Source organism: Microcaecilia unicolor, chromosome 4 (genome assembly GCF_901765095.1).
Source record: "Microcaecilia unicolor chromosome 4, aMicUni1.1, whole genome shotgun sequence".
Taxonomy (NCBI): Eukaryota; Metazoa; Chordata; class Amphibia; order Gymnophiona; family Siphonopidae; genus Microcaecilia; species Microcaecilia unicolor.
In genome coordinates this window covers 201,842,546-201,864,735 of record NC_044034.1, presented here as the reverse complement: position 1 = coordinate 201,864,735, position 22,190 = coordinate 201,842,546, and the positions used below count along the sequence as shown (strand labels likewise).

The 22,190-nt window shown below is 41.1% G+C and overlaps 1 protein-coding gene across 1 annotated transcript in view; it reads right to left on the bottom strand.

The window, feature by feature from the left end:
• The window catches only part of TRPM5 (transient receptor potential cation channel subfamily M member 5), a 267,814-nt gene that overhangs the window by 195,872 nt on the left and 49,752 nt on the right, over positions 1 to 22,190 (bottom strand). Inside the window, exons 6-9 of the mRNA XM_030201129.1 lie at positions 20,823 to 21,014; positions 16,426 to 16,528; positions 9,617 to 9,735; positions 6,325 to 6,678 (exon numbers count right to left, since the gene is read on the bottom strand). Of these exons, the coding sequence (XP_030056989.1) occupies positions 6,325 to 6,678; positions 9,617 to 9,735; positions 16,426 to 16,528; positions 20,823 to 21,014 (768 nt within the window). The remainder of the gene's footprint in view (positions 1 to 6,324; positions 6,679 to 9,616; positions 9,736 to 16,425; positions 16,529 to 20,822; positions 21,015 to 22,190) is intronic.

The following is a 22,190-nucleotide window of genomic DNA, read 5'->3' as shown; positions in this document are numbered from 1 at the left end:
AAAAGAAGATAAGTTCAATTTAAATTATGGGCTTTAATAACTTGAAAGAAAATTGTAAAACTATAAAATCATTTGAATAAACCAATAAAGAGGTTGATGTGTGCGAGTATCGCCAGATTGAGTAATTGCTGGTGATTGCACATCACTGAGGTTTATGGGAAAGATATATTGATATACTGAAAGTTACTGTATTAAGATCTGAGGAATGTGGGGTATTGAATATAACATTTAAATTAAGTTTGGACTGGTTGAGAAGATTCTCTATTTGTGTTAATATTTATCCAGTCCCATTGAGGATTAGTTGTGCCTGGATAGTGAGTGTAAAATTGAAACCAGCATGCGTCTAAAACTGGCCTGAGCCCTTAATGCCACCCACTGATCTAACAGTAAGGGCTCATGTGCTACATGTTGTGAAGAGGAGGAGAAGGGGGTGGATAGAATGGAAGTGGGGGAAGGAGAAGTGAAGAGGGTTCAGAGGAAAGGGAGGCAGAACAGAGCCTTACCTTTGGTACTACCTCGGAGAGAGAAAAAAAGGGGTTCCTTCCCACTGAAAATTGGATACAGGAGAAAAACTACAATATCCATCAGCCCCGGGGAAAACCCTGATATAGAAACTACCTTCCCAGCAGCCTCCAGGGGAGAGCCAGGACAAGGCAAGGGAGGTGTCCCCGGGGTTAATCAGGAGGAGGAGGAACAGCTGGGGAAAGGGTGGGATGAAGAACCCATGGACTGGCAGGAGTCTGAAGGGGGAGGTGGTGAAAGGGAGGAGGAGCCCATGGACATAGCAGCATGGGCTCATTCATTGGAGAAAAAGCTCAAGATGCGGGTGACTTCTTGGTATGGAAGCTGGAGTGAAAGGGGAAAGTAAAAGGGTCATGCGGGTGGAGGGTCAGTGAGAGTGAATGTGTAACCCAGAAAGGGTGGGACCCTTATCTTTCCCATAGAGTTCAAGCGGTGGTGAACTGTGTGCTGCTGAACTACGCAGAGGGGAGAGTGTGTTGTTTGGGAAAGGGTATTTTTTCCCTGTATGAACTGCTCAAAGCTAAAGGGAGGTGTTTTGGTGGAACTGTTTGCCATGGCACCTGAGAAGGACATTTAGCAGGGTTTTTGCCTTTTTGAACTGCAGCCTTCAGGAGCTCCCCAGAGATATAAAGAGCTCGGCTTTAGGACTGTTCAAGGGGAGAGGACTGAGTTTTGAAAGCAGTGGGGTTTATGTTTCTTTCTACCCTGCTGTGCTGAATCCACTGAAGAGTGAAAGTGGGGGAGCTGTGTTTTGTTTTGTTTTTTTCCTGAACTGCTGTACTGAGATCACCTGGAAAATAAAAGAACTGTGTGTGTTTTTTTGGAACTGCTGGTTACCGGAGCCTTACCCTGTGGATTACAGTGAGTTAAAATGCTGGGTGAGAAACCTCGTCCATAGTCGAAGTCTCCCAGGAGGGGACAGGATCTCGCCCAAACCCCTGGAGGAGGGGCGGATCTCTTACAATGTGTGGTGACTGGTTGGCGTGCACCAACTGCTGATTACCATCAGAAATGGTGCACGTGGGAGGAAATAATTCATCCAGGCATTATAGGCACATACCAAATCTGAAATTACCACCAGGGCCTGGCCTGGTGGTAGTCTCATTTGGGCATGCTGCACACACATAGAGCCTACCACAGCTTAGTAAAAGGGCCCCTTAGTTTGGAGAGAAAATATTTAACAGGTCAGAAAAGGTGATTTTCAATAAAATATTTTCAAACCTTTCTGTTTCTGAATCTTCTAGTTTCACAATATTCTTCCATTTTTTTCTTTCTTGATTTTTCAATTTCTTTCCTGTTTTCTTTTTTTTTTTTGCATACATTTCTATTTTCATTTCCTTAACCTTTCTTTATTTAGTCATTTTCTCCCTTTTACCAAATTTCCTTTTCCTCTTTGATTGCTATTTTTTTTCCGTTTTTCACTAGATTTTCAATCCAGCTGCATTCTTCTTTAGTTTATTTCAGTCCTATAAACTATTTATTTTGTTTTCCTTTTGCATCTCTTTATCCTACCTGCATTCTTTTATTCTCCTGTCTTCTCTTTCATAGTAACGTAGTAAATGATGGCAGATATGACCCCTTGAGCCTGCCCAGGAAGGCTGTTGAGGTTGTAGCTGCTGCAGTACAGGTTACTTTCCCCTTGTTTCTTTCTTCCCTCCTCTCGTTCTCTTCCTCCTCTATCTTCTCATCTTTCCCCTTTGTCTCTTTTCTCCCCAATGTTTCTCCACTTTTCCCCTCCCTGCCGTTTACCTCTTTCTTTCCTCTCCTTTACATCTTCATCCTCTCATTTCACTGTCCATTCTACATCTCCTCTTGCTTTCCCTGTCCCTTCCCCTTCCTCTTACATTTCCAATCTCTCCTCTTCTTCATTCTCATACCTGACAATTCTCTTCTCATGCTTTTCTCCATTTTCCAATATTCCATCTCATCCTTTGCTCCCATCTCTCCCAACCCAATAGCCACCATCAAAATAAGCCCCAGGAACTCATAGCATAAGCAGTGCTGTTGTCCCCAGGACATCCCTTCTCCTCCTTCCTGCGTTCTTCCATTTTCGAAATAGGAAGCACATAAGCATAGGTGCCCCATATAAGAGGCTTGGGGAAACTAAGCCTCCCCAGCAGCAAGTGCGACCTCTAGAAATTAAAAAAAAAATCTGCATCAGCCTTTGTACACTCCGGAGCCCACCACAGCAACCAACAACCTCTTCTCTCTGTGGTAATCTGTGGGTCTGCACCCCCCCCCCCCCCAAACTCTGCCTCTTGTTGTAGTCCTGTTTGTTTTGCTTTTTCACTAGGTGGTGTTTTAGGGCCTGGTGTAATATTTATAGTGCTGTCTTTTCATGGATAAGGTTGTTCGTTGTTGCTCTTTGAGTCCTAGGACTTAGTGTTGTTATTGTATAGTAGTTTCTGAATGTGTTCTTGCACAAGTTTGTGTACAGTGTTTTACAGTGGAGGGATTGTGTGTTGGCCTTACTGAAGTGACATCAAAACTTTAATTTTACTTTGTCTTAACATCAGACATAGTTTTAGAAAATGTTTCAGGATCTGATGTGTGTTGAAGTGGTTGTTTTTTGTATATGATCAGGTTTAAAATATGGAACACTGCCTCTTGATGGATATTTAAATACAGTAGAATTGTTTTCATTGATGTATATGTGCTTTAGTGTTGGTAAGTGCTTGAAATAATTGAGTTTAAAATATGTAATCATGTCACACATGAGGCAGAAATCCATTTTTAGGTGCACATGAAGGCATTCCTTGTCAATAAGAGTAGCCAGAAGCCCTTCCATGGGTTTCACAACAATGTTAAATTTATACACAATACACTGCAGGAAAAGCCTCACTCATTTGCCTTCAGTCTCACTCATTGGGGTGGTGCATCTCATTCTATGGGAAGGGCCACCCTTGGCATCTCTGCACTCTGGTTTAGCATGTCAAAGAGGGAATTCCATAAGATAAGTTTGTTTGAAAAATTCTGGAAAAGAAATTGTTTTGTTTAGATTGGATATCACTAAAAATTCACTAAATCACCTTCGTCACTAAAATTATGATGGATTAATGATTAAGTTGTGTTTAAAGGATTTGCTGTAAGGCAATGAAGTTATATGCAGCCTGGCATTTTGAAGTCCATTTTGCATACATAGATAAACAAACACTGAATGCTTTCATCTAACTTTATTATTTGGATTGACTTTTATTCTCTGATGTATGCTCTCAGACAGCTATGGGCTGAGACCCTGCCCCAGCCCCTCCCACTTTAGCCTCCCCAAACAGCTGAGCCACGAACGCATATGCACATGAGTAAAGAGAGGAGGAGGACCACAAGAACCTGGAGCCCTGTCCATGCTCGAGTCCCCACAGTCTGCAGTCTAGTGAAGAGGCTGGAGCTCCTAACTGCTTCTGACTCATTAATACCTCACCAGTTGCTTCCAGTGCACCACATGATAGAGCTTCCTTTTTGGGCCCACGTTGTCTACTTTACCATCCTGTACTGGGAACAATGTATGTGCACTATTTACACATGAATGTATGTGCACTATTTACACATGAACTCATTTTCCCTCTAGCAATATTAGAATTTCAGGTTGAACCTTTTGAGTTCATCATGTTGAAATATATCTTGAAGATGTGGCCAAAAGTTGTCTAATAGGTGCATGGTCAAAAAGAAAAAATTTAGTCCATGGTCATTTATAACAAATGTTTTCCAATTTTCAAGCGTGTTTTCATATTTTCTCATCAGAAACATTCAGACTATTGGTACAATCATTAACATTATCACAATTCGATTATTGTAATGCTATATATGCTGGCTGTATGGGAGTACATAAGTACTGCCACGCTGGGAAAAGACCAAAGGTCCATCAAGCCCAGCACTCTGTCTCTGACAGCAGCCAATCCAGGCCCCAAGAACCTGGAAAAAACCCAAAATGTAATAATGATCAATGGACTTTTCCTTCAGGAATCTGTCCAGACCCCCTTTAAATTCAGCAAGGCCAACTGCCGTCACTTCCTGTTGAAAAAACTCCAAACAGCTCAAAACACTGTAGCCTCCCCTTTATTAATCAAATTTCACTGGCTTCCCATCAAAGTGAGAATCACCTTCAAATTATGTACCTTTATCTTTCAAATACTAAATGGCACAGCTCCAGACTGTATGGTACCATTAATAAACTTACCTAGAAGAAACACTAAATATGAGGCAAGAAAGTATCTCAGGCTACACCTCCAAATTGCAAAAAAGTGATCTATAAAACTTTCCACTCTGCAGACTTCACTTACCTAGGAACCAAATGAAGGAACTCCTTACCACCCAAAATAAGAAATATACAGGAATATACTAGATTCCGCAAAATCACCAAATCGTTCCTATTCAAACAACAACCACATCTCAAACAATTATTACCTAAATTGGTTATTACTCTGTTTACCATTTACTTTCTCTTTGCTTCATGTACAATTTCTCATTTATAATAGATTTTCTAAATGCTAAACATCCATAGCTATCCCAGTATGTTTATGATACTGTATTGTAAAATTGGATTCTTACAACAAAATTACTTTCTTATGCATTATTCTTTCTTATGTATCCTATACTGTTTATTGTAAAGCCACATTGAACTCAAACTTGTATGGGATAATATGGGATATAAATGTCACAAATAAATTAATTAATATTCATTTGACCTATTTGTCTTTTTAAGCACACACACTGTGCGCAGTATTTTTAAAATGTGCATAATCGATTGTATGAGCATTAATTTTTAGGTATATACATGTTTAAACAATTTGTGTGCACAAAAGTTTAGGCACCAAATCAAACCAAATGCAGACCCCTAGGGTAGAATTCTGTATAGAGCACCCAAAGTTAAGTGCCAGGATGATGTGCGCTAAGCATGAATTGTCATTTTCACACCTAACTTTAGGTGCAAGCATTTATGCCTGCCAAAGGCTGGTATAAATGCTTGTACCTAACTACAGTCAGTTAGGAGCAGAAATGGAAATATTCTAGAACTCCATGCCTAATTCGAGAAATGCCTATGACCCACCTATGCCCTTCCCTTGGCAATGCCCACTTTGAAGTTGCATATGAGATGAATTAGGCGTGCAGGTTATAGAACAGGGGCACAGAGCAGATATGTGCATAACCAGTAATTAATGCCAATTAGCACTTGTTAAGTCCAACTAACTTGCTAGTCACATACACACACACACACACACACACACAAGGACTGAAACGGCTGCACATATTGCAGCAGGACATGTTTATCCACTCCTGCCCTAGCTGAGATAATATTTAATCACCTCTCTGACCTCATGTGCAACTTCTTTAAATTAGTCCCCTTATTTTCTAACTCCTCTATGTTCCATTTTTGCTTATACCCTAAGCTGACTATTAAAATGTTTTATTAAGTATTGTGTTGATATTGAACGTAGCATACTAGGTCATACTTTATATTGTTATTTGAATATTTTTACTGCTGTAATTGTCTATTGCCTGTGTTTGATTTATTCTTACTGTACCCCGCGTTGAGTGAATTCCTTCAAAAAGGTGGTAAATAAATCCTAATAAATAAATAAATAATTGATTGTTATTACTATGCTTTAAATTGTGTGCCCAACTGTGGGTAACCTATATAGAATATGGGGGCTACTCTCAAATTTGTGAACTATTGTTTACTGATATCATAGAGATCATAGTTCTCAAAAGCCAGATAACAGATGTATTGTGTTGGTCCGATGTGGCCTATAATTGGTCTGATCAGATTATTTCTACTTCATTCTATGGAGGAAATCTATCACTCACGTGTTTGTGCTTGGTGCCTTGCTTAATGTCTTGATAGAAGCCCTTGCAGGCATCATGGAGAAAATCTTTGACAACTCTTGAAACATCATAGAGTGTAAAGATGGGTCTCATCTCTAGCTGTTCTTTATGTTGTTGATAATTTCCAAGCCCTGTAATAGGCAATTTGTGCTCTTCGTGCTTCTTCAATAAGAGTTCATACAAAAGACTTTTGCAAGAGATGGAGCAATAGAGGTTCTGAAGTCGTCCATAGGTAAGAAAGTCATACATGTTGGCTCCATTGTCAACAAACAGCTTCACAAAATCTGGTTTATCATTCACCAGAGCATCCATCATGACTTCTTCCAGATCACTGGGCTAAAGTTATACAACAAAAAATACAAATTAATACTTTAAGTAGAAAGATAACATTACAGAAGGGGGTTGCTCAGACACAAAGCAAATGTGCTTGTTGAATCCAGCAGAAGAATGCTTATAATATTTGTTGATTTTTCATTTATAATATCAAAAATTAAGAAAACAAGGGGATTGTTTAAAAATTGTTCTCATTTAACATAAATGCTTTGTCTGGTTCATTAATATCGGTTTTATAGACTGCATGAACTGAATTGCTCATTGTGGTTTACAATATAAATTACATATAAGAGATAATTTTATAAAGCCCTTTTCTATATCTTAAAGCATGTTTTACATACAGAAACTGACTATACATGCCTAAGAAGCCTTGAGGTGCAATCAGTAGGTCACTTACCTCCTGAGTTTGAATCCTGCACCAGTATTTTTGTCAGATAGCTGGCACCTGGCCAACTCAGCCATCCATTCACTTTTGTCATATGACCTTAGCTGGGGGTAAAAATCACAGGGAAGGCACGGACAAACCACCCTGCTAATAGTCTACCAAGAAACCATTACGCAAGTGGCAGTCTCCATAAGTTATTCATGATTTGGTACTTGCATACAGAGGATATGCATATTTTCTGTGATGTGTGTGTAGACGCTTCTGGAAGTATAGGTTAGGCACAGTTATGACCTATTTGCATATTTAGAACATAAAAGTTGATCTACTGAGTCAGGCCAAAGGTTCATCTAGCCAGTATCCTGGTTCCAGCAGTGGCCAGAATACACACCTACATTTATACTTTCTTTTTGAAACTAGTACTAATTTGTGTATTACTGGGACTCATTGCACAAGCTTACTTTAAAAAGGCACTTCTATTGCCTTTAGAAAATACCCTTTATCCTAAGTAGTTCATTGTTGCTTGTTTTATGCGTTACACAGTCTGGCTTTATCATATAGGACCTGATTCTAAATATGGTGCCTATAAATCAGTGCTGAGAAAATTTCCATCTAGGCGTATTCTCTAAACCATGTCTAGCTTTAGACATGGCTTATAGAATACACCTAGGGACCTTAAGCATGCCTGAACCTAGTCAAGAAAAACCTGGTGTAAATACCGGCGCCTAAGTTAGGTGCATAATTTTTTATAATACCCATGATCTGCCCATTCCACTCCTATGGCCATGCCCCTTTTATGACTGCACACCTTAGAATTTACGTGCACCACTTTATAGAATACACCTAGCAAGTTGTGCGGGTAAATTCTAATTAAAGTCAATTAGTGTCAATGATCGCCTGTTAAGTGGCAATTATTGGTGCTGACTGGCTTGCTAAGATAATTAAATTGTGCGTGCAAATACAGAATATGCCTGGATTTGCATGTGCAATTTTGGTCCCTCTATATAGAATCTGTGGGATAATGTCATACATACTTTTAATGCTAACAAACCAATTTATTTGCTCATTCATAAAGTTAAATTCTTTCTTTGTATATGGTACTTTATTTACATTCCTTAGATTTAAATTTGTGTTCATGAATAATGTATATTATTATATACACAGTTTTTATTATATTTTGATATATACAGTTTTTAAGATACATGTTTATTTATATTGACATTTTCTCATATATTCATGTTGTTTTATTATTTTATTTGATAGGACTCCTGATGCAGGCATTGTGCTGAAACACAGCCATGTCTGGTCAACTAATACAGATCTTTTCATTGGACCTGTGATCACACCTGCTGAGGTCTTTTGTTTTGTTTGTTGTTGCCTTTAGAAAATAGACGCTTTTTTAGACATTTCACATGGGTGTCCTGCTATAAGTCAATATAATTGACATAAAATAAGCTAGATAAAAATACATTAAGAATAGATACAAGGAAATGTTTCTATACCTCCTTAATATAGTATAATTAATAAAAGAGAATTAAATATTAGGTCAGAAATCCAGTCTTTCAGTTGACATCGAAGAGATAAATGATCTACTTTAAGATGGAGGTCTTGTGGTATAGTTTTCCATAATAAAGGTGCCATCCAAGAACAGACACACTTTCTTTATTTCACCCATATGAGCTCAGTTTGAGCAGACAAATTTTAAAAAGCCTCATGGGCAAACCTGAACACTCTTGTACACAGATACTAATTGATTTTAGAGACAACAGAGGATTCCAATACACCTAAAAACTGAAAAAAAAAAAAAAAAAAAAAGAAAGAAGAAGATCTAGGAGTGGCCTAGTGGTTAGGGTGGTGGACTTTGGTCCTGAGGAATTGAGTTCAATTCCCACTTCAGGCACAGGCAGCTCCTTGTGACTCTGGGCAAGTTACTTAACCCTCCATTGCCCCATGTAAGCTGCATTGAGCCTGCCATGAGTGGGAAAGCGTGGGGTACAATGTAACAAAAAAAAAATTATAAATTGCATTCTATACTTAATTGAGAGTCAGTGAGAATCTCTTGGCATTGGGGAGATATTCTCAGTCCTTCAAGTACCTGTAAGCACTCAGGCTGTAGAATTCAGCACTAATTGCTGCTTTCTTACAGACTTAACTGAGAGTTGCAGTAGTCCAAAAGTGAGCTGACCTGCATGACCAATTTCAGGTCACTCTGCTCTAAATGAATACAAAGCCAATGAACATGATGAAGGTTACTATATATTGCTATATTGCTACTTCTGCAATATGTGTATCAATTTCATCCTGGAACACCCCTCTCTCCCTCTCTCTCTCTCTCTCTCTCTCTCAGTGAGTGAAAGGTTTTGCATTAAAATCTATGAGAACATGTATTGTGAGAAAGTAAACAAATAAACATTTTTGATTATTCCCAGAAATATTTGGAAAATGAGAAATGGATTTTCCCACTTTCTTACAAAATAATGATAACTTTTCACCCTAGCTTGGTACAGTTTACAATCTAAATGAATAAAATAAAAGACCTAGCATCACGAAGCCACTTACCCTCCATTCAACATCTCCATTGAAGATTTCACTTTTTGCAATGTCCACTCTATTCCATGCAACAGCAAGCTTCAGTTCATCCAGGTACTCCTGAGCTTCCTGGCTGTGACTTTTACAAGCTATGAGAAACAAGCCACAGGCATTAACTTGCTCTTCTAACAAACTAATGCTTTTGCCCTCCACTCCATTTAAGCTCTACCCTGGCAAATTTGAAAGGACCTTTTCCTCTTTCTCTAATTCTATACCAGCATCTCAGGATCTGAAAGCATCCTCTTCCATGAACTGTTCGCTTTCAGACCAATCCTTAATTATTCTTTCCTTGAGAAAATGAATATATTTGTTTAGTGTAGTCTTAAGAAGATGGGAAGAAGAGGTCTATTTGTCACTTATGGAGTTTGCAGGTTTTTATTTATTTTATTTATTTATGGATTCTTCTTTCCCCTATTATCCAAAAACAAATTTCGGTTCAAAGTGGCTTACAATTTACATTTTGGAGGAAAGGGCATCTATATGGTTATTCATAGGGTTTTTGAAAAGGAAGAGGAAAAGGTAGCAGTAGCTTTTGTGTTCAGTTGTAGAGTTTTGGTGATGTTTATTCATATATGGGCCCTTTTACAATGGTGTGTAGGCACCTACATGTGTCCAATGCGTGTCAAACTGGCACTACCACCCAGCTACCATGTGCCCCAGTCAGTAATTCCATATTTGGCACACATCCAAAACACAGAGTAGAAAATATTTTCTACCACAGGGCCCTTACCCAGCAGTAATCGGCAGTTGGCGCGCAATGAACGTTTATCGCCCAGTTAGCGCATGAGGCCTTGCCGTTAAGTCAATGGGTGGTGTTAAGGTCTCAGGCCAAAAATGGACATGCGCTGGTTTTCATTTTGCTGCACGTCCATTTTCCGACACACTTTACGAAATCCCCTTTTTTCCAGGTGCGCTCAGGAAATGGACCAACATGCGTCCAAAACATATGCCTACACCAACGCAGGCCACTTTTGGGCACGCCATAATAAAAGGGCCCCATAGATTTTGAAGAGGTAGGTTTGAAGTGTGGTTCACATCTGTTTCCAATCAACTGCCATTAATACAATGGTGAACAATGTAACCATAGTAACATAGTAGATGATGGCAGAGAAAGACCTGCACGGTCCATCCAGTCTGCCCAACAAGATAATTCATATGTGCTTCTTTTTGTGTATACCTGACCTTGATTAGTATCTGCCATTTTCACGGCACAGACCGTAGAAGACTGCCCAGCACTAGCCCCACCTCCCAACCACCAGCCCCACTCCCCACCACCGGCTCTGCCACCCAATCTCCACTAAGCTTCTGAGGATCCATTTCTTCTGAACAGGATTCCTTTATGTTTATCCCACGCATTTTTGAATTTCGTTAGCGTTTTCATCTCCACCACCTCCCGCGGGAGGGTATTCCAAGCATCCACCACTCTCCGTGAAAAAATACTTCCTGACATTTTTCTTGAGTCTGCCCCCCTTCAATCTCATTTCATGTCCTCTAGTTCTACCGCCTTCCCATCTCCTTAAAAGGTTCATTTGCGGACTAATACCTTTCAAATATTTGAGCGTCTGTATCATACCACCCCTGTTTCTCCTTTCCTCCAGGCAGTGGTGTAGCCAGACAGCCAATTTTGGATGGGCCTGAGCCCAAAGTGGGTGGGCACAATATTTTCTCTGCCCTGCCCTACCGCAAAATATAAATACATTAGCTAATAAGGATCCTCAAGCTCTGTCAGCTGAAGACTTTCTCTGAAGGTGGCCAGAACTCCCTTTTACCAAACTTGGCAGGCAGCAGCAACATCCGTAAGCCACTGATGCCAGCATCCTATGCGTGCTTAGCTGTCGGTGACTCAAGCATTCTGTCACCGACTGCAGAGCTTGGTAGAAGGAAGTTCTGGCCGTCTTTGGAGGAAGTCCTCAGCTGGGGAGACTTGGAATCCCTACCAGCTATACAGCAAGGGTCAGAACTGGTGTTAGACATGCTAGGGCCCCCTCCCTGATCCCCTCTCCTCCCTGCCTTCCTTCCGATTTCCCAACCTGCCATTACTGTCACACCAACAGACCCTCACCAAATACAGAACATGGGATCGCGTATCAGAAATAAAACTATTTAGACAAAAATTGAACTTGGAACCCCAAAAAGTTTAACTTAGCATGTACTTCAACACTGGAGAAATAAAAACAGAAATGCATTTCCTTTCTCCTGAACACGATACAAACACATTTGCTATGTAGATTTCCCAAAGCCAACATATTCCATTTAAAACACTCAAAATACATTGTTTTTTCTACCTTTGTGGTCTGGACATTGTATTTTTCCATCATGTTGGTTGCAGTTTCTTTTCTGCTTTCCTGTCTGTCGTCTTCTAATTCACTTTCGAGCGGTTGCTGTCCAGTTGTCTTCTTTTACCTTCACTACACCTGCTTCTGACATATTGACTTCTTATTTTTAGCTCTTTCCTCTCTTTTTTCTTCTTTCTGCCTTGCTGTCAACTCAAATTTCACCCTCTCACTGTTCTCCTCCTTTTTAGTTTACAGCTACCTATCAGATTTTAATCTTTTTCTCTCACCCGCTAGCTTTTCCATTTCCCCATCTCACTCCTTCCTCAGCCCTCCATTCCCTTTCATTACCATATTTCTATCCTCTGTAATCACTATCTTTTTATTTATTTATTTCCTTGCCACCCTCTTCCTCTCCCTCCTGGCCTCTCCCACATGGTTCTAGCATCTTCCTTCCCTCCACCCTTCTAGCCCAGGATCTGCTCCCTCTTTCTCCCCACCCCACTCTTGTAGCCTTACATCTCTCTGCCCCTTCTCTCTTCCCTCCTGCCCTCTCCTCCATGTTCCAACATTTCTCCCTCTCTCTTCCCTCCCACTGTCCGGCATCTCTCCATCACCCTTCTGCTCCTGAATCCAACATTTCCTCCTTTCTCCCCTCTCCACCTCCTGTGTTTCTCTCTCCCTCTCATTCACCCCGAGGTCCAATATATCTCCCTCTCTCCCACTTTCTACCATGTCTCCCTCTCTTGTGCCATGGGTCCAACACTTCTCTTCCCCCTCCCCCCATGCAGCATTTTCTCTCTTCCTCCCTTCCACTGCCATGTCCAACATTTCTGCCTCTCCCCCTCCCTTGTGCCCCATCCAACATCTCTCGCTTCCCCCTACAACATCTCTTCCTGCCCTCCACCATCATGTCCAATTTTTCACCATCTATCTTCCCCTTCTCACCACCCCCTGTCCAACATTTACCATCTCTCCCTCCCCACTACCCCCCTATGTCCAACATTTCTCCCTCTCTTGTCCCTCTCCCCTCCCCATGCAAGATTTTTTCCTTTCTTACCCTATGTCCCACAATTCTCTCTCTCTTGCCCCTCTCCACCTCATGCCCCCCCATGCAGCATCTATCTTAAGGAGACCTCCCCCCAACTCTCCCTCTCTTCAATGGGGTACCACCCTTAGCAGGCTGAGCTCCGATCCTGCATCTGCCTCCTTCTCTCTCACGGCAGCGCTTCCCAGACGCTGCCTACCTACCGCCGCCATGATCCTGCATCTACCTCCCATCTCAGCAGCAGCGGACCAGCAAAAGTGATTCATGCTGCCTCCTGCTTCGTTCTAACCCGGAAGCGTCTCCTCTGCCGCGCGCCCGCGTCCTGCCCCAGCAGAAACAGGAAGTTGTAATAATGGGGGCGGGATGCGGCAGAGGAGACGCTTCTGGGTTAGAACGAAGCAGGAGGCAGTATGAATTGCTACCTCTGGTCCGCTGCTGCTGAGACGGGAGGTAGATGCAGGATCGTGGCGGCGGTAGGTAGGCAGCGTCTGAGAAGCGCTGCCGTGGGAGAGAGGGAGGCAGATGCAGGATCGGAGCTCAGCCTGCTCCCTCCGCTGCCATTCAAATGAAGGTTCTTCACTGCTGGGTGGGCCTGAACTCAAACTGGGTGGGCCTAGGCCCACCCGTGGCTACGACCCTGCCTCCAGGGTATACATGTCAGCAAGCCTCTCCTCATATGTCTTGTAACGCAAATCCCATACCATTCTAGTAGCTTTTCTTTGCACCGCTTCAATTCTTTTTACATCCTTAGCAAGATACGGCCTCCAAAACTGAACACAATACTCCAGGTGGGGCCTCACCAACGACTTATACAGGGGCATCAACACTTCCTTTCTTCTGCTGGTCACACCTCTCTCTATACAGCCTAGCAACCTTCTAGCTACGGCCACCGCCTTGTCACACTGTTTTGTCGCCTTCAGATCCTCAGATACTATCACCCCAAGATCCCTCTCCCCGTCCGTACATATCAGACTCTCACCGCCTAACACATACGTCTCCCGTAAGATCAGTCAGCACTCACATACCACTAGATATGAAATAATGTAAGCTCTATGCTTTGATTTCTAAAATTTGTGATCTGGGGACTTAATGATTCAAGATTCGTTTTCAGTTTTTCATCCAACATTCTGTTCATGATTCATATTTGGCATGGTGTAACCACTGGATTTCCATTCCTTTCTTTAATATGCAAATACAGCTAACTCATTCCAGCTGGACTTAAAGACATGTCTGTATATAGAAGGAGAAAACACATTTTGGGCTCCACCTACCCCTGCCTTTTAGGGCAGCTAAATGTTGAGGTTTCTCCAATACTGAAGACCCCTTTCTTCCTCCTCACAATGGGCTAGATGTTTGGAGGGCTTTCTTCCATGCTATATCTATGGTTCAGGCTTTGATAAATCAAGTCCACCACCAAAATAATCATTAATTGCTGTACCCCAAAAAACTTAGGTGATGTACAAATATATATTTAAATGAAATAATAAAACATGAACACTGACTGTGAGGGAGTGAGTGACATAGAAAACACTCCCTCACTGGTGCAGGTGGTGCAAAACTGCCAAGACAGAGCCTGAGTCACATGGGCAGGGCTCAGGCCAGGAGAGCGTTAAAAGCCCTGAGGCTGAACAGGTCAGGGAGGCCCTGATACAGAAGTTTCTGAGAAAGAGTGAGTAAGAGGGAACCCGAGTGCAGAGGATTCTCAGAATCATGCAATTGTCAGTAGGTCAAGCTTCAATGAGGTAGGAGAAGTGACCTTGAATCCCAGAGTAAGAAATGATTTTATATGTGACTGCATATTGAAATATGGAACCTGTCAGGGACTCAATCAGGGCACAGACCATTGAAGTCTGCCCAGCACCAGCTTTTCTACCTACTCTCTGCTAAGCTTCTTTGGATCTGATCCTTCTAAACAGGATTCCCTTGCGTTTGTCCCATGCATTTTTGAATCCTGTTACCATTTTCATCTGTACCACCTCCCGCGGGAGGACATTCCAGGTATCTACCACCCTCTTGGTGAAAAAATACTTCCTGACTTTATTCCTGAATTGGCCCCCTTTCAATCTCAATTCATATCGTCTAGTTCTACCACCTTCCCATCTCTGGAAAAGGTTTGTTTGCAGATTAAAACCTTTTAAATATTTGAACATCTGTATCATATCACTCCTGTTTCGCCTTTCTTCTAGGTTATACATGTTTAGGTCAGCAAGTCTCTCCATGTACATCTTGCTACGTAAACCCTGTACCATTTTCGTAGCTTTTCTCTGAACTGCTTCAAGTCTTTTTACATCCTTAGCAAGATATGGCTTCCAAAACTGAACACAGTACTCCAAGTGGAGCCTCACCTTGTACAAAGCATCAACACCTGCTGGTTATATCCCTCTCTAGCATCCTTTTGGCTGCAGCCACCATCTTGTCGCACTGTTTCGACACCTTGAGATCCTCGGACACCATCACCCCAACATTCCTCTCCCGAGCTGTACTTACCAAACTCTACCCTTCTATCCGGTAAATCTCTTTTGTATTTCTGCACCCCAAGTGCATCACTCTGCACTTCTTGGCATTAAATTTTAACTCATTCGGTTGAACAAGAACTAATATGGAGCAAATTGACACGGTACTATGGAGCTAGTATTATTCTTTAACTACATGAACTCTTGGACATCAGGCAATGATTTACACTATTGAAAAAGACACGGACTATGTATGGTGAATGAGTTTAAGATTTATGACAACTGTAATTTGTTTGATGTATTAATCATTGTATTGTGGAGAATAATTTACATATGAATAAGATATGCTTGTAAAAATCTCATATGAGTTAGATAGAAATGTTTAGTAATAAATAGTTATTTCAAATAAAAAAATATATATCTATTCTTATTTGATTCTAGTTATTAAATTTTAACTGCCAGACCCTTCACCATTTTCCCAACGTTTAGAGATCTCTTCTCATGGTTTTTACTCCCTCCAGGGTATCCATTCATGTCATCCACAAAAAGGCAAACCTTTCCTTTTAACTCTTCAGCAATATATCACAGAACTATATTAAACAAATTTGGCTAAACAGATTTGTGCAGATATGCCCACTCTCTGCCCCCAGACATGCCCCCTCCAAGAAAAATTCAAAAATATCTTTTAGCACATGGTTTGTGCACACACATTCAGAACTTACTGCGGGACATCTCAGTGCTTCCCGTGGAAAGCCCTTTTAAGTTGCAGTGAGCACTCACTAGAACTTACTGCAGATTAGTAAAATGTGCTAATGGTTAGTAAAAGATCCCCTGAGTCTCTCACACAGATAAGCCTGGCTTTGCCAGTAGTAGAAGGGGAAACACAGCATTGTGTTGCCCTATAAGTGCGCCCTTCCTCCCTGTTTTTAGTTATCATCAGTTTTACTGCTTTTGTGCTTCAATATGTGCAGCTGTTCTAGAACCATCAAAAAAAACAGTTCCCACCTTTAACCAGAGCTTTCAGAATAACTGTGTCCAATTCTTCAGAGCCTTCTTGCTCAAAATTGTGCACAGTAAGAAGATGCTGTTGAGAAATGATGTTCTGAATCTAGAAGACAAAAATTAAAATAGTAATTTTGCTGCTTTGTTATATTTATTCAAAGTGCATCCAATGCAACCACTAGTGTTGTTCTTTATTCAGCATGTATAGAAATATTGAGCAACATATTTCTGCCTAGATTTTCCTATTTAAAAAAATGTATATTTATTAAGTTTAGCATTGTTACACACAATTTTTTAGCCAATGACCTATAACATTAGACCACAAATATAAAGTGTGTGGGGGGGGGGGGGGTAGGAGAGAATTATTGGAGTACATATTAGAAAAGAAAACAAAAAGTAAAGGCTTAATTGATAAGACATACGCATCGCCACACTGGGACAGACCAAAGGTCCATCTAGGTCTCCAACAGTGGCCGATCCAGGTCACAATCACCCGACAAGATCCACGGAGCAAAGCATTTTGTACTGCTTGTCCCAGGAATATTGGATTTTTGCCTACGTTCATTTATAACATTCAATGGCCTTTTCCTTCAGGAAGCTGTCCAAACCTTTCTTAAACTCTTCTAAGCTAACCGCTTTAACCACATTCTCTGGCAACGAATTCCAGAGTCGAATTACGCGCTGAGTAAAGAAAAATTTCCTCTTATTACTTTTAAACTTACTGCACTCCAGCTTCATCGCATGCCCCCTTGTCCTAGTATTTTTGGAAAGCATAAACAGATGCTCCACATCTATCTGTTCCACTCCACTCATTATTTTATATACCTCTATCATATCACCCCTCAGCCGCCTTTTCTCCAAGCTGAAGAGCCTCAGCCGCTTTAGCCTTTCCTCATAGAAAAGTCGTCCCATCCCCTTAATCATCTTCGTCACCCTTCTCTGCACCTTTTCTAATTCCACTATATCTTTTTTTAGGTGCGGCGACCAGAATTGAACACAATACTCTAGGTGCGGTCGCACCATGGACCGATACAGTGGCATTATAATATCCTCATCTTTGTTTTCCATCCCTTTTCTAATAATACCTAACATTCTATTTGCTTTCTTAGCCGCAGCAGCACACTGAGCAGAAGATTTCAACGTAACATCAATTATGACTCCCAGGTCCCTTTCTCGTTCCGTAACTCCTAACGCTGAACCTTGCATGACATAGCTATAGTTTGGGTTCCTCTTTCCCACATGCATCACTTTGCACTTGTTCACATTAAATGTCATCTGCCATTTAGATGCCCAATCTCCTAGTCTCGCAAGATCTTCCTGCAACTTTTCACAATCTTCCCGCAATTTGATGACCTTGAACAACTTTGTGTCATCAGCAAATTCTCTGATCCAAGAAAACAGTTCTGCCTAGATTTGCCTACATGCACTACTGTGTGAGTACAGGCTATTTACTGCAGCCCTCAGCACACTTTAGTAAATCTAGTACAGGGGTGGGCAACCTCAGTCCTCGATGGCCACAATGACCATTACCACTGGGAAATGACAAAAGAAAGAGAAACACCCCTAAAACTAAGTACTAGACCAGGGGTGGGCAAGCTCAGTCCTCAAGGGCCAGAACCCAGTCAGGTTTTCAAGATTTCCCCAATGAATAAGCATGAGATCTATTTGCATACAATGGAGGCAGTGCATGCAAATAGATATCATACATATTCACATTTCCCAGTGGTCTCTGTTGCTCCCCTCTCCAGAGAGCATGCTAGCATGACTCAAGGACTCCCACTTGCCTACAGGCTGGAAAGGTACCCATTTCCAAGGCACTCGTCAGGGTGGTGAAATGCATTTTTGTATCATTTTGTTTTGTTTCATTTTCTATTGGTGCAGCTATTTCATTTAGGGATAATTGTATAAATGTTTTTCATGAATAAACTCTGTTTTAGGCACAGAAAAAGGCTTACTCCAAGGGTTACCCATGTATAAAGTAGATATAGAGGATATTTAAACCTACTTATACATGACCCAGGAGGAGGCATGTATGGGGAGGAGCTTGGGCGGAGCATGGGCAAAGTCACAGAATATGTGCATATTTTATAAAATACCCACACACTTTACACACATAAATTTACACCAGCTCCAAGCAGATGTAAATGGACTTAAGTGTTTTTACCCATGATTGTTTCAGGTTTAAAGGCAGATTTTAGATAGAACGCACTATGGTTGGCATAAATGATTTCACCTAAATGTTAGGTATATTATAATCAGTTACACCTGTCTTCTATAAAGGAATGTAGGCTAGTGTATGTTACATATGTAAATGGGAAGCCTCCCACCTTCCTATGCCCCATCCATGATCTGTGTACACTCCCCTTGCAAATACACACTATGGGCACCTTTTACTAAACTGTGGTAAGCTAAGACATCCCACAGTAATTTTGCAATGTGTGCATGCAAACTACATGCTAAAAAAAACATTTTAATTTTTCTGCAGAGGGGTATCTGGGGGTGGAAAGTGAGCGTTTCTGCACTAATCAGTTAGCACAGCTACATTACCGCATGCTAACTGGTTAGCGGAGGATTAGCACGTGAGCATGTACCATCTACAAAATAGGTGTCGGTAAGGGCTCATGCACTAATTTTTGTTAATAGTCACATGCTAATGGCAACACTAGCGCATGTCCATTAATTCTGAAAATGGAAAATCAACTATTTTCTGGTTATGCTGAATGGCCTTAGCACGTGGAAAAGACCTGGGTAAGGATGCATTAAGGCCGCTTTTTTCCACAGCTTAGTAAAAGAATCCCTGTGTAAATTAAGGGCCAGATTCTATATATGGGGCTTAAAAAATCTGAGCAGAAAACATTTCTGCCTAAGTGTATTCTACAAGATATAGGTGAGGAATATAGAATACACTTAGTTGATATCCCAGTGCCTAAAACTATGCGCCTCCATTTACACCAGCGAAAATGTGGTTTAATCCATGTGTATAGATTTATGTGGACTGGGCCATATTCTATAACAATGCACATAAATAAGGGAACACCCACAAAATGCCCATTTCCCCACCCATGTCTATGCCCCCTTTGAACTGCATGCTTTAGAATTTAGATGCAATTCATTACAGAATGTACTTAGCAAGTTATGCGAGTAAATTCTAATTATTGACAGTGTTTATTATTGCTTGTTAAGTGCTGTTAAAAATGCTGATTGGCTTGTTAAGCTAATTACGCGCATTGTTATGGAATATGCTTAGATTTCAGCATAGAATGCTAGGCGTGATTTATAGAATCAAGCAGTAAGTGGGTAGTTGTAGGATAGTGCTTAAGCAGCATTCTAGTATATAGGCACATCAATGTGCACATATCCACATAAATTCTAGTATTCTAAACATTTATGCACATTGGAGTGAAATCTATATAATGACACCATAAAAATTGGCGCCAAACAAACTGCACTAAAAAAAACTGCACTTAGCGCTATTCTACAAACCTCACCTAAAGTTAGGTACAGTTTATAGAATATGCGTAGCACCCATTCCTGCAACTAATTTAGGTGTGACCATTTATGCCAACTAAAACCTGGTGTAAATGCCCACACCTAACTTAGGTGTGGATCGGGTATATTCTATAACAGTGTGCGTAATTTTTAGGAATGCCCTTGACCCACCTATGTCCCTCCCATAGCCATGCCCATTTTTGAGATCCATGTGTTAGAATTTACACGCACCATTTTATAGAATACGCTTAGAAAGTTACATGTGTAAATTCTAATTAGTGCCAATAATTGCCTGTTAGTGGCCAATTAGTGGCACCGATTGGCTTGTTAACCAATTAAGTTGCACGTAATTTGGCTGCACTGCCAAATTTGCGCATGCAACTTTAGGCGCCATATATAGAATCTGGGAGATAATGTGAATGTAAATGTCAGTGCCTAGTTTATATAATTGCCATGATAGTGTACACTAAATTGTTCATGCTATTTCTGAATAGCACCTGCTCTTTAATACTAGTGCAAGCTATTATGAAATGAAATGTAAAAATGCAAACAAAGCAAAAATAATCAAACAAAAATTTTCTGCCTGCCTAGTCCTATTCCAGGGCTGTTCTTTTGGCTTGCAGATTCCACCTCAAGAGCAGCCATATTTCCTATTCTACTGCCTTTCTCACCCCCAGCAGCAGCCATATTTTCTCGCTCCCTCCCGTAAGAGGCCATTCCAATTGAGCTAAAAACTGAAATGAATAGGAGCCAAAAAAGAGAGAGCATAGAATGCATAGAATGCCAAGGTTGCTTGTCTTGTGTATGAGACACAGAAAAGAGGGTGTGACTGTTAGCAAAGACAGTAACAATAATGTGTACCAATGAAAAAGAAGTGGAGAGAGATAGGAACATTAATTATGTTCTCTTACAATTGTTGTCCATCGCAATATGTTTTCCCATGAGAAGTTTTGTTTAGCAAATTTTTCCTTAAATTGCTTTTCAACTACTTCTGGTACAACAAGATGAGGTTCATTCATTAACTCTGCTAAAACATCAGCAACACCTCCAGATCCAGCCACGATAAGCCAAGGAGCCAAGTTCTCCAAACCTTTGTGAATTCTCTGTTAGGGAGGAAAATAGAAAGGCTGTCATTTTCTTAATAGCTGAAGCATAGAAATGTAAATACAGTAGTTTTACTTTAATTAAATAATAGCGCTATAGAAATGATAAGTAGTAGTAGTTATTCTGATCTATGATGCAGGTGATGTGTTTGGAGTCCCAAAAGCCACAGCTGCATGGTGACTCTTGCTGGCAGGGTGGTGGTGCTACCGAACTCAGCCTCAAAGGAGGCTTGTCTCTCCGCCTTCATTCAGCACAGTGAACTGTAATTGAGGAATAGAGAGGACAATTTTCAAACCAACACAGGTACCTGTATAAACCCATGGACACTGTGAACCAGTTCTCAAAGTGAAAGTACCTACAAATGTTCCCCTTGGGAATTGCCTAGGGAGAAAGTAGCCATATAGATCTGCAACTCCTTTTCTATGGACATGTTTTCCCTTTCAAATAATGCATGCAGTTCTGAAAATGCAAAACTATGAGTGTTGCCTGTCCACTCCTAACCCCATCCTGAGGAATGGCTCCACTTAATACTGATAAAAGGATGTGCATGTGGAGTGGATCACATATATATAGTGCCTCCAAGGTGGGGGAAAGGGGGGGGATGGGATACAATGTGGTTAAATTAGATGCAAACCAAGAAAGGGCTGGCCTTTTGACACCTTCTATATTTTTATGTAATTTGTAAACTGCTGTGACCTGCCAGTTGGCTATAGTGGTATAGCAAATTTTTAATAAACCATAAACCGTAGGTCCAGGAAACACTACTTTAAGTCTCTTTGTACCAGCAGGATCCAGGGGTGCCACAGAACTCATGTAGGCTTAGGATAAAGGTGAGTGTGGGGGGGGGGGGGGGGGGGATAATGGTGCTGGGCACAGAATGGAGAAGAAAGAAGGGGATGTTTGGTAAAAAGAGAGAGTAGGAGGGATGTTGTGCTGGAATCACAACTAATAAAGAAGGGGGTATTGTATCAAAGCTGTTACCACCAAATGCGGTGCCAATTTCCATTTTTGAAGACGGCACTAGAGTCAGTGTTAACTCAGCTCCCCAAACCAATCACTTACACTGTGACCACTAGAGCTTTAGTAGGTGGGTTAATATGATTGCATGCCTTTGGGTTCACTGATTTCTTGCTCAGCATGTGATCTTTGGGATTTTCAATCTGAGGGTAGGAAGC